Source organism: Corylus avellana, chromosome ca11 (assembly GCF_901000735.1).
Source record: "Corylus avellana chromosome ca11, CavTom2PMs-1.0".
Classification (NCBI taxonomy): Eukaryota; Viridiplantae; Streptophyta; class Magnoliopsida; order Fagales; family Betulaceae; genus Corylus; species Corylus avellana.
Window position 1 is genome coordinate 17,365,103 of NC_081551.1, and position 12,611 is coordinate 17,377,713.

The 12,611-nt window shown below is 36.3% G+C and overlaps 2 protein-coding genes across 3 annotated transcripts in view; one reads left to right on the plus strand and one right to left on the minus strand.

The window, feature by feature from the left end:
• Positions 1-3,606, plus strand: part of LOC132165162 (uncharacterized) — a 6,016-nt gene extending 2,410 nt beyond the window's left edge. The window contains exons 2-6 of the mRNA XM_059575655.1: positions 401-486; positions 604-750; positions 1,389-1,512; positions 2,805-3,133; positions 3,328-3,606. Coding sequence (XP_059431638.1) covers positions 401-486; positions 604-750; positions 1,389-1,512; positions 2,805-3,133; positions 3,328-3,420 — 779 coding nt within the window. The 3' untranslated portion in view covers positions 3,421-3,606. The remainder of the gene's footprint in view (positions 1-400; positions 487-603; positions 751-1,388; positions 1,513-2,804; positions 3,134-3,327) is intronic.
• A 1,540-nt stretch (positions 3,607-5,146) lies between these two features.
• Positions 5,147-12,243, minus strand: LOC132165897 (potassium channel AKT1-like). Of its 2 annotated transcripts, XM_059576595.1 has the most exons (11): positions 11,871-12,243; positions 10,375-10,740; positions 10,205-10,262; positions 9,790-10,107; positions 9,403-9,648; positions 9,177-9,275; positions 8,986-9,018; positions 8,682-8,867; positions 8,245-8,445; positions 8,059-8,134; positions 5,147-6,112 (listed from the first exon to the last, which is right to left on the minus strand). In XM_059576595.1, exons 1-11 carry the CDS (start codon positions 12,056-12,058, stop codon positions 5,199-5,201), a joined length of 2,685 nt encoding a protein of 894 aa, XP_059432578.1. In that variant the 5' UTR covers positions 12,059-12,243; the 3' UTR covers positions 5,147-5,198. The 2 variants fall into 2 exon arrangements, with proteins under 2 accessions (XP_059432578.1, XP_059432579.1); XM_059576596.1 differs by lacking the exons at positions 10,205-10,262; positions 11,871-12,243 and having other exon boundaries at positions 9,790-10,091; positions 10,375-10,513.
• Between the last annotated feature and the right edge of the window lie 368 nt (positions 12,244-12,611).

Genomic DNA, 12,611 nt, shown 5'->3' on the forward strand with positions numbered 1-12,611 from the left:
AAAAAAAAAAAAAGGGCCCCCCTTTACTCTTGGCTTTTATTCAGTTTTGGGCCTTTTGGCATCCCTGCTTTAGCTCAAATGGTACTTCCTCCTACAAAGGGGAGGGTGAAGTCATGGTTCAAGCCCGACTGGGTGCATGTGTAACTTACCAATAAAAAAAGAGAGTTTTGGCATCCCTCATTCCTAATTCTGGTTGAAGTTTCAGAATATTGAAGTAGCACAAGTTTTGTTTTTTTTATCTTTTTGTTGGTCAGTCCTGGATTAATTTTCTTGGCAAACATTTTATGTAGTTACATAATATATATATATATATATATATATAGATAGACTCCAGAATATGTACTTGTTGCTTTTGGCATACATCTCATTCCCTTGGTCTAATGGCTTTTCAATTTTGTAGAGGGTGAATTAATATCTCCATGCATGTGCAAAGGCACTCAGCAGTTTGTTCATCGTTCATGTCTTGATCATTGGCGTTCAGTTAGGGTAAAAACTGTTGTTTTGGCTCTTATGAATATGAAAACTTACAATCCAATTACTTCAAGCGGGGATTCTTTTAATAATTGGTCTTACAGTAACTTTTCCCCCCTTTGTTTTTTACAGGAAGGATTTGCTTTCTCACATTGCACAACTTGCAAAGCTCAGTTTCACCTTCGACTTACAGTTTTTGAGGACAACTCTTGGCGTAAGATAAAATTCAGACTTTTTGTGGCAAGGAATGTCTTCCTTGTATTCTTAGCTGTACAAACTGTGAGTATTCTTTTTTGCACACGTTTTAGTGAATGGGTTCAGAAAGATGCCATTCTTTACCAATCAAGCATTTCATCTGTATTATAAAAGGACTCGTCCTCATTTATTAATCAATTGGTTTCACTGTTATGTTTTTTAATCGTGTAAAAGAAAAGGAATAATATTAAAAGCTGTGAGGATGTTTATTTTGCATGATCTCAGTGGAAATCGAAACTGCCAATTGATTTTCTATGTGTTGCATGGAACATGGTGCATATTGGTGCTATTTTCTTACTGGCAACTATCTTATATTTTATAAACGGCTCAAATTATTTTCTTAAATTTTTCTTCTCTTCTTTTCCATTTCTTCTCTTATTTAGTATCCAACTTGTTCAGTTATTAGCATTGACCACGCATTGACCTGTTTTAATTAGCATTGACCACGCATGGAAATTAGTCAAAAACAAATTGAAGTCCTAAATAGATTTTCTTGGCTTTCACTAAGTACTTCTGTAGGGTATTGATTTTAATATAACATGCTTTTGAGATCTGGAATTGAGTTTCTTTTAGCTTTTATGTAAAGCTGATGATTTGTTTGGCTCAAAGCATTCAAAGAAAGACCCTCAAAAGTTTCCCTCTTAAAATTTACATGTTTGCAGATAATTGCTGTAATAGGTGGCTTTGCATACTTAATGGATAAAGATGGGGCCTTCAGGAACTCCTTCAGTGACAGTTGGGATCGGATTCTATCAAAACATCCAATACCTTTTTATTACTGTATAGGTAAATGATGGCTTCAGCAGTTATATATTTATTTAATTTACCTGCTGATCGAGACTGAAAATCCTGCTTGTAATTTTTGTGCTCATAAACATGGTTAGTAGTTATATCTAAAGCCAAAAACAAACGTTATGTTTGTGCTTATTGCAGTTTGTCTTATTTTCTCCTTTGGAGTTGCAACCACCAAATCGGTGTGATATCATTGCTATATATATATATATATATATATGGCTTGATATCATTGCTAGAAAGTATTGTTTACTTATGTGTGCTCAAAGACATTTATTTATTTATTTGATAAGTAAATCGATCTCAGTAGAAAGTGCAGAAGAGACCCCAATTAAGGAGAAAAAGAACAGAAACTCAGAAATTCAGTAAAACTAGAAAAACGAGGACTATTGTATGTTGCCATCCAAGCATAAAGAAATTTGAACAAGTCAACTTTTAACTTAAACACCGGTCTCTCACAATCTTCAATGTTGTTTGTCTTCCGCTCTTTCTAAATGCACCACATTAAATGCAGAGGAGCTATCCTCCAAACTTCTAAAATGCAATGTCTTCCCTATTGACCTTTCTAGTTAGACAACAACTCCACCATCCTTCTAGGCGTGACCCACTCTACACCAAAGAACTGGAAGATCAAACCCCACAATTCACTTATACATACAACACCAATCCACCATAATGACGTGCCTTTTCCTCAGGTTATCCAAGTTAAAAAATTTTTCTAGTGCTACCGTCCACCCAAAAAACAGCACTCTTGAAAGAGCCTCAGTTCTCCAAATAATATGTGCTCAAAGACATTTATACGACTATCTTTTGGTTTTTTGCGCTGACTATACGAGAAATTTCACTCGTTACATGTGAATAATTGTCCCTTCCTAATAACATGTTAGAACATTGTCCCTTCCTAATAACATGTTAGAACATTCTCCGTTCTGTAAAAACCATATATGTCAGCTATGTTATGGGCAGTATCTTCTCTGCAGGTCTCGCTATAGTCCGTACTTAGCTGGAATTTAAATTTGTTCTACTTTCTTATAACTAATATCTTAAAGTTGTCAATATGAAATAGATCTGCTTTAGGTCTCATATGTTTTTGATACTCTCTGATTCTAACACACAACACACGCATACTTCTTTTATTGTGCTTATTTAAAAAGGATAAAGGATCAATGGAGAAAGTTCACTTGATTTCATTCCATCACACATTTTGTCTTCTATGGAACTACCGAATGCTTGGTATTGGTCAGTGATACGTCATTTTCAAAGTTCTGACTCTTACATACTACCAGGGGTACTGGCCTTCTTTGTGCTGCTTGGATTTTTCGGGCTTATACTTCATTGCTCCCCCCTCAATGGTAACGACCCGCGGATGGCTGGCTGCCAGAATTGCTGTTATGGATGGGGCATCTTGGATTGTTTTCCTGCATCTATGGAGGCATGTTTTGCCTTGGTTATAGTTTTTGTCGTCATCTTTGCCATTCTTGGAATAGCTTATGGCTTCCTTGCTGCCACCATGGCCATTCAAAGGATCTGGCAAAGACACTACCACATCCTTACCAAGAGGGAGCTCACTAAGTTAAGCTCTGAAAGCAGTTTTCCAGCACAAGTGCCTTGCACAGTAAGGTCTTTGTGCTCTAGATTCATTAGTTGGCCGAGAACTTGGCTTTCTTGGCATCTGCCCCACCCATCACTAGTTGACTAAGAACTTACAAATGGGCTTAATGTTTTAGATATTCGATCGTTTCTATTGTCAACTTTAGCTATTAAATCATTTCGAGTGTAAAATAAGAATTAATTTTAAACATTTTGCAGGAGTACATAGTGGAGGATCTTCGTGGTTGTTATACTCCGCCAAAACTGGATCCAGAACACGAAGCACGTCTGAAAATGCTTAAGCTTTTATAGTATTGGACGCTGAAGTGAATTTATGTCTTTTTCAAGTGCTTTTAAATTAATCAGCATATGAGAGCTACAATGTGTATTTGCTCCGCAACTTTGTTTAATACAGTGGAGTGTAAAGGGAATGGGTCTTATGTTGTAAGTGCTCACCAAGGTGCGTACTCGATCTTGCAAAGCTGACTGAAAAATGATTTGAAAGTGCCCTAATATAAAATCATCTGTGCAGTTATTCTAAATTTTCATGCCTTTTAATGTACATGCTTGGTCAACCATTGTTAAACCTTTGAATTGAGCAATATGCCACACAATATCTCCATTTACAGTCTGGAAGGGCAGTTCTAGTTTGTTTAACTCAAAACGGAAGAACAAGTCTAAACGAGCTGTTTTAGAGTATACACCTCTTCAGGTCCTCATAGTAGTTCGTTGTCTAAATTAGTGTAGTATTCTCGTAACTGATGCATTTGAATTCTACATTGATAGTATTTTTTGTTGTAATATGATTCATTTGGTATGGTTATCTTGTGAATGTAAGAGATGTTTTCTTTCACCAAGTAGCCCTCTGTTAAGTGTCTTATTTACTTGGTAAATAGGTTCAGGGAAATGTACCGGGTTGATTACTAGTTAATTAATTCTGAAGGCGTTACATTGACGACACCTTAGTGTTAACTGTGATTGTGGTCAACTATAAAACTAGGAGGATTCTAATAGACAATGGAAGCTCTGCATACATTCTTGCCTAAGTTTTAGCAGATGAAGCTCTAGAGGGGAAAGGTCACCATTGGTGAGCTTTGCTGAAGAGATGGTATACATTGTTGGGTCAATTACAGTAGGAGACTTGCCCAACTCAGTCATGGTGATATCTGTCTCTCTTTTTCTCTGTAAAAATTAAGCAGCAGAGCACAAGTCTTTGGTTCTCCATTGGGTCTGGGATTTTAGGTAACACGGACTTGTCTTTCTTTCCATATTTGCAAGGCAAATTTGACACAATTAGACTCATTTTACTGGTATATTTGAGCATAAATTATGAGAAATCGCTTTTAATTTCAAATTTATTGACTACCCATGTTTTCTGAGGTCGAATTCCAAGTGGGTTTTATCTTTAGGCTGAAGAACTGTAGTTTTTGTCTTTGCTAGAGGATGCTTTGTTTGTAGGCTGAAAGTGCAGGTTTTATTTTCATTATGTTGTTATGCTTTTCGATTTTCTTGTGTTTACACATGAATTGGTCAATAAACTAGGCAGAAGAGTGCTTCGTTGCAATAGTAGAACTTGATTAACTATATGCAGCTAATAGGATCCTTAAAAGAAATAAAGAGAAAAAGAATAGATAATCGGATTGAAAGGTAAGGAAAATGCCGTTCTTGAAATAGAGGGAGCTCAAAGTTTGGAGGAGTGAGAATTTTTTTTTTCCTTGGAACCATCTTACCTTTGTTTTTTATACAAATATCTTTCAGAAAAATTACACTAATGTCCTTTCAATCTCGTGAAATTATTTGTTAATTGGATTGTGTACTTCGAGAACATATTTGAGCATATATATTCAATTGAATTGACTGTTACGTAAACTTTTTCTTTACATTGCCGTCACATTGACTTGCAAGGTGGCAACTCTTCTATCCCCCCCTCCCAATTTTCTTTTCTTTAACCATCTGCTTCAGCCTAGAAGGATTCTAAACTGAACAACAAGCTATTTTGACCCACATCTCCACATGTACACAAGATCCAAACTGGGTATGCATGGCAGCATGGGGTATATTTGAGATTCCACGTATACGTACCAAAAGTCCTACAAACACCCATTGATTTGAGAGTTTTTGCTATCAGATTCCTCAGTAGTTTTTACAAAAGTAAGATGATCTCCATCTCTAATAACCTCTATACCATCTACTTCAGCTCCATCCTTGCTTAGGACTTTAGTCGGCAACACCCCAAATTTCTTAGCACCAATCTCAAGCAACTCCTGAAAAGTCTTTGGAAGTAGCACAAGCTTTCCAGCAACTTGTCCCTTTTCTGGACAACTAACTGTCACTCTAGCAGGGTGATCACCTCCAGATTTCCAAGCAGTTGGTGATCTTGTCTTACTAACAGGGAAGAGAACGTCTTTCTCCCCAGTGTGGGCAGCTGACATTATGCCAAATAGTGAGTTGTGGAAGTTATTACTCCTACGCCTCGGCCGGGATTGGCCCCATGATCCATCTGCTGCTGCACCAGGGGATGAGACTTCCTGGGATAAAGGCGGGATTGTAGGCTCACTAGTAAATCTCCCAAGGAAACGAGCCCCATTCTGTCTCTCAGGAATGGATATTGAGGGTGGTTGAGTTTTGGGTTCTCTATTAGATTGGAAAAGGATTTTAATGTCTTCATGTCCTTGTTGGTCAGCTAGAGCCCTTGGGGTCCAACCCTCATGGTCTGGTTTGTCAATATCAGCACCATGATCCAAAAGGAATTTGACTATTTCCATGTTTCCCTCACAAACTGCAACATGAAGAGCTGTGGTTCCATTGGCCGCCTTAGGTTGTGTGACATCTCCCCCACAACGAATTATTTCCTTGAGCAAGGTCAAGCCTTGCTCAGCAGCAGTGCATGCAAATTGACCAATGTCTCCGGGTTGTAATTTTGCACCATTGTCTAGTAGTAGCTTGATCAAGTGTTCATGACCGCCGAGTATCGCCTCCCATAGTGGCACGCTCCCTTCTGAGTCTGCATACATGCAAAATTAAGTTCATCACTTCATATTATACTTAATGAATCACTCTGCAGAATATATAATCCATGATTGATATTGACCCTATTTCCAAAAATCCAATGATTAATTAAAATTACATTCTTAAGACCAAAAAAGAGAAGGCTAGATTGTCTTCTTATTTTCCTTCTGATAAGAAAGAAGCTAGATAGAGGCAGACTGCCTCTTTCTAGGAGTGGGAACCGCACATGAATGCCTCTAGAAGTAATATTAGATTTTTCTTTTCTTTTCTTGTGTGTGTGCCTCCAATCACGTATTAAAGGGTATGAAAGAGCTGAACGGATAAGAGTATAAGAAATTAAGTCAACACTAACTTCATAAGATAATCTAAACAACAGAAATAAATCTAATAATAATATCATTAAGTTGCTGGCCAAAATAGAAATAGTAAATGAACTTACTAATATTCTATCATACCATATCAGGATTATATAAAGTATTCCCCCTAGAAGTCAACAATCAAGGAGTGGAAACTGCACACGAATGACTCTAGAAGTCATATCTAAAAAAAAAATTTGTGTGCGTGTGCGCCTCCAATCATGTATTATAGGGTATGAAACAGCTGAAAAGATATGAGTATAAGAAAGCCAACTCTAACGTCATACAGGAATTATATAAAGTTGCTGGCCAAAATAGAAATAGTAGGACATATAATAATATTCTACCATACCATATCAGGATTATGAGTGATGATACGGAGAACGCCAGGCGTGCATGAACAGCCATGCACGCCTGGCGTAATTTTTTTTTTTTTTTTAATAATTAAAATAATAAAATATTATATTTTATTATTTTAAAATATTAAATCAACCGGGTGTCGGCCTGCCCAGCGTTCCCTTTATCATCACTCCAGGATTATATAAAGTACTGCTAAAACCAAACAACAAATGCAAATGACATAATAATATAAGCTGACAACAACAATCCAAATTCAATGCAAAAAGAAACAAGGAAAAGTGAGAACATCCAGAAAATATCCCCCCCAAATGTTCCAACAAACAAATTACCCATTGGATACTTATATTAATCATAGAGCTCTTTATTATTAATAAATATTTGCCTTGGGATAGGGGGGGAGAGGAGTGTTGTTAGGTGTTTGGTTTAATAGATGCCATATATAAGTCTGTCCATATATTAGGTTTTCTGTATTGGTATTATAATACAAAGGTTCAGTTAACAATAAGTGCACACAGGCATTCCAAAAGTCAACATGTAGCTGCATTATTCATCTAAACTATTAAGGCAAATTGCTTTGTCTGAAAAATTAAAATATTGCTCATGGGTCCGTGGGCAAATTTGTTCTAGAGCACAAATTAAAAAAATATAATGAACTTTCGGGCATGTTTAGGATTGCGTTTGAGAAGCCTAAATGTGCTTTTAACACTCAAAAAATTCGTTTGAAAAAAAAAATATTTGTTTGATAAAAAAATTAAAAGCGCTTTTAAGGGTTCTAAGAGCCTAAAAATGGCCAAAACGTATTTTTGGCAAAAGCTTAAGAATAAAGCTTTTGCTCAAAAGCTTTTTTTGACTTAAAAGTTCTATTTCTCAAACACAATCTCAAACAGACTCTTTAACATTTTGGAATGACTTAAGAAAATATCTGTAGACATCCAAATAATTGCGAAATATATACGGTAGGAGAAAGATTTAAAAATCCTTTGTTAGAAATTATGTTATACATTCTTAAGAGAAACTACCAAAATTTGCAAATGAAACCAGAAGGGGATTTCAAAAACCAACTTAAAACGTTTCTAATGTAAGCATGGAGAAAAGATTATGGAACTGACTGAGTCTGAGGCACTCAAAACCACTTTTGAGAAACAAAGAAGAGAACAGTGCAAGGAATAAAAAAGAGAACAAGCAAAAGGAAAAATGGTGACAATGATGTTGGGCTAGAAGGTACCTGTACTGTTAGGATCAGCCCCGTAATCAAGTAGTAGAAGCACACAGTTCTCACTTCCTTTAGAAGCTGCTATATGCTGATTTTACCCAAAACAAGAAAAGAAATTTGAAAAAAATAAAATATTAGCATTCGAGTTTTAAGAAGTTGGTGAAATAAAATCAGAAGCAGAGAGAAGCAGTCAAGCACCAGAGCTGTCCTGCCATTGTTGTCCGATTCATTTGGATCAAGGCCCCGTTTCAACAACTGATGCAACAACGAATCATCTCCCCTAAGAACTGCAAAGCATAGACTAAGAGGTAGGTCCATTCTACCACGAGCTAGTAGCATGTTCTCTGTATCCGCTAAAACTTCTGACATCATTGGTTTGCTGTTAAGATCTTTCAAATTCTGCCCACCAAGAAGGAAAAGGCATGTAGTACATAATATGTTAAAGTTTGTGGTAAGTATCATCAAAACTATGTCACATTAGCTAAATTCTTTATATACTACAAAACCAACATCTATCGAGTTTAAAATTCTATTTCTTCATTAGCAAAAGCAGCAAATGTAGAGAGTATTCCAACTAGGAAAAGGGTTTCTACATTGACAAAGGACTAGAAGTCATGAGATTAAAGTTTACAAACCTGAAGGAGATTATTCATGATAATGGTCCCATCTCCAACATTGGACTGAACAATATTCAAGAATGTGGTACGGTTCAACCTTAGTAGCTGGCTCAGCCTTTTGGTCCGCACTGTAAATAGCTGTGGCCTATAACAGAGTACCCCAATCTCTCCACACAGTTCACCACTTTTCAACTCTGCAACAACCTGCAGTGATTGACCATGATTTCAGTCAGCATCTGCATGGACATATGTTTCAATCCCACACGCGTCCATTTAAAATTATAAACAAACCAGAGGTCATTAGTTGAGAGATTAGACTTGCCTGTTCAACTCCATTTTTGAGGACAATTAGATCCTGTGAAGTAAATCAAACAAACCAGAGCCATTGGTTGCTACATTTAATTTAAAAAAAGAAAAGGAAACTGCAATTCTATCTTTTTCAAAAGAACAAATAAAGCTCTAAAAAAAACGAGGCTTTTAAGGTTTTGAGAAATAAATATGTTGAATTATTACCACAGCGCCAGTGACAAGTACATAGAAGTCTGTGGGAGCCTCATTCTGTAAGATCACATCTTCCTTGGGAGGAAAGTACTCGGCTTTCATCTCTGAGACCTTCAAAATTTAGAGAAAAATAAAATCACCATGCAAGCATTTACCAAAAAAAAAAATCTTGGAAAAATTCACTTTAGAGAGAAGGATTTGAAGCATGGAAGTTGAGCCGCTTTAAATTTATTATTACCAGCTGAAAGAGCAAGTCATTTGAAACCCCTTGGAACAAGTACACCTTATCCACCAGAGAGTAAAACAGATAATGGGAAATGCTTGACCGGATGGCTTTAGGAAGGGAATCAAGAGTCTCTTGCTGCTGGAGCCCCTCTGAGTCTGTTCTGAACTTCAAACATAAATGTGCAAGCATCTGATCTTGCAAGCGAACAGGCAGTTGGTTCCTCTGAGCAAAACTTGAGGCAGCTTGAATGGTATCCCTCTGGAAATTAAATAGAAAAGAAAAAGGAAAGGGCATTAAGAATGAGTCCAGAAACTAGCAAGCATTAAAACAAAACAAAAAAACCATATCTGGACTTTTATAAGTATGGCAGAGCATCATCAATCAGAACAATTTACTCACAAATATTCTGGTACGACTGGTCCCATGGACAACCAAGTTTGTCATATTTCCAATCAAATATGCTGTCAATCCAAGATTAAATAGCATGAAGAAGATGTCAAAGATCATCTCCCTTGTATTCACTGGATGCAAGTCGCCATATCCAACAGTTGTTAGAGTAGTGATGGACCAGTAAATCGAAGTCACGTAGCGGATCCACAAGCTCTGATCAATGAAGTTATTCATTGTTGCTCCAATCCATGTCTTTTTGGGGTCACGATAACGTGCTGCTAGATAATAATAGAAACATCCAGCACAGTGAACTGCAAAAAGGGTAACCTGTAAAGAATATCCCAATCCTAATTAATAAGATAGTCCAGTGGGGGAGCAAAGCTTTTCTTTCACCTAAATTATCCCAGAGTTTTAACAGACTTACACAAATAAGCTTTGCACATCGAACCCAAAAGTAATTGTAGTTCTTGTCTTTTTCCATTCTGAACCCAAAAGAAAAAATAAGCCTGAATTCAGTTAAGACACAGAAGAATTTTCAATCAAAGCAAAAGCCCATTTCGATAATGTTTTCTAAGATGTAACAAAGCCCTTCACCTGGAAAATAGGGCGCTAACTCTTCGGAGACGCCAAAGGCGAAGCATGTTGAATAAGCCATATGACCTGATAGGTGCAGGGGAGATCTTCTGAGCAAGCTCCGAAGGGATTGTCGATATTACATCAAAGGCCAGCCAGGACCTTGAATATTTCCATGCTATCTTCTTCGGATGATCAACGAGTAGATAGGTTGTCTTATCAAGGTAAGCTACGAAGAAGGTAATAATAATATCCACAGCAAAGAATCCATTGGCTACATTATCAGTAATGGATAGAGGTCCCTGTGGTTTTCTAAGGAATCCAAATTCAAACGGTGACGCCCAAGCAGTATAGATCACCAGCACAACGAGAAATGTCTCCCATATCCTGTGACAACCAATTTAAGCTGAGCTAGTCTTAGCAAAAAGATATGTCATTTTTTAATTACAATACCCAGAAACTCGTAAAATTCCTCATAGTTGCTGGATATTCATAGATCACACCAGATATCTTCATGCAAAAATGTATCTGCTCCTTAGCAAAAGAGTCTACTACATGGCAAAGGAAGACGAAGACACAGACTACAGAAGCTGCAGACTGTTTTCCAAAGCGTCCAGCCAGATTTTTCAAAGCCACCAACTAGGAACAGCCTGGTCTGCCTTGTGACAATTCAAAGAGAAAAATTGAAAAAATCCGTGATTCCTAATCCATCCATGTGAAGACTGAAGATCGTTTTCTAAAAGAAAATTGTATTTTGTAAAAGCTAAATCTTTCTCGGCATAGAATCAACTAAACAGTTCAACAAAAAAAAATCCAAGATTCCAAATCGATGAGAAGACTGACCAACTTTTCCTAAAAGAGAAAAAAGCAAATAAAATTGTATTTTATAAAAGCCAAGTTTGGCAAAGAATCAACTAATAGTTCAAGAAATAATAGGTGATTCACTGAATTTAAGGATAAAAATGTCCGGCAGAAGAGAAAAAGCTTCCAACTAAAAACCGTTCCCGAAAAGTAGAGCTATGAATATTCATAAAACAATAAGCTTAAGAAAACATACAAAGAAGACAAATAAATACTTTTAGCTTCTCAAAAAGGAGCAAAAGATTCAATATCTTTTCTTTTCCGATACTCAAAATAAAAAGAAAATAATATCAAAACAGAGTTCGAGTCTAGAAACATAAATAAATAAATAACCCAGAAAGAAAAATACAAGAATCATTCTCAAAAGGTACAAATGGAAACAAAAATTAGAAAGAAATAGAGAAAACAGAACAAAGTAATAGTTCTAGTTACAAACAGAGTATCACAAATTCAATGTTTTCTTTTCCAGGTACCCTTTAATTAATAAAGAATATATAATAAACCCAGAAACAGAAAGTCAAGAATAGAATAAAAAAGCAAAAACAATGAAGCTCATAAAACAATGCAGGAAAGATAATAAAATATGCAAAAATCTAAACAAAACGAAAACAAAAACAAGCCCAGAAACAAAAACCAAGAAGAAAACCGTTCTGAACCTGTAACGGCGATCATAGGGGGAGAGAATGAAACGCCTGAGTTTGACTCTGCGGCTGCTTCTTGCTCCGAGAGACGGCAAAATCCCGGTGGAGAGACTGTACTGGCTACCATCCCTTGACAACTGTTCAATCTCCCCTTGACCACACATTGAAACTTTAAAGCCACCTCTGTTCATCATAGCCTCCATTGTTAGTCACCGTCAAAGGAACACCACTCTGCTGTCTTGCTTGCGCACAGCAAAAAGGGGTGTTCCTCTCTCTTTGCTTGTATACGTAAACACGTATTGCAAATACGTTATGAGCGCGTTTTCTTCTTAAAATGCTCGTCTCCTTTATATAGCCAGCGCTCTCTCGAAGAGCCTTCTCACGCAAATTCTCGCAGACACTCTCAACTTGTATGGAATTGCTTTAAGTTAAAAATATCATTTTTAAGCTTTTTTTCCAAAAGCGTTTTTTTTTTTTTTTTTTTTTTTTTTTGGTCATTTTTAGGTTTTTTAACTATTAAAAACGCTTTTAAATTGTTTATCAAATAAATACTTTTTTTTTTAAATAAACTTTTTGAATGATAAAATCACTTTTAAATCTCTTAAACGCAATCTCAAACAAATCATTTGTCCTCATTCATGTAAAGAAAATCCTTTGACTCCATTAATAATAATAATGAAAATAAAATTTTCTACACAATTATATTAAATACTCAAAACAGGATTGACTTGACTTCCATAAATATGAAAGGCACAA

Coding starts and splice junctions, on each gene's coding strand:
- LOC132165897 (XM_059576595.1), bottom strand. CDS start 12,058: ATGGAGGCTATGATGAACAGAGGTGGCTTTAAAGTTTCAATGTGTGGT. Junction 8,446..8,681: donor TCATGAATAATCTCCTTCAG/GTTTGTAAACTT, acceptor CTTGGTGGGCAG/AATTTGAAAGATCTTAACAG. Junction 8,135..8,244: donor ACAATGGCAGGACAGCTCTG/GTGCTTGACTGC, acceptor GGGTAAAATCAG/CATATAGCAGCTTCTAAAGG.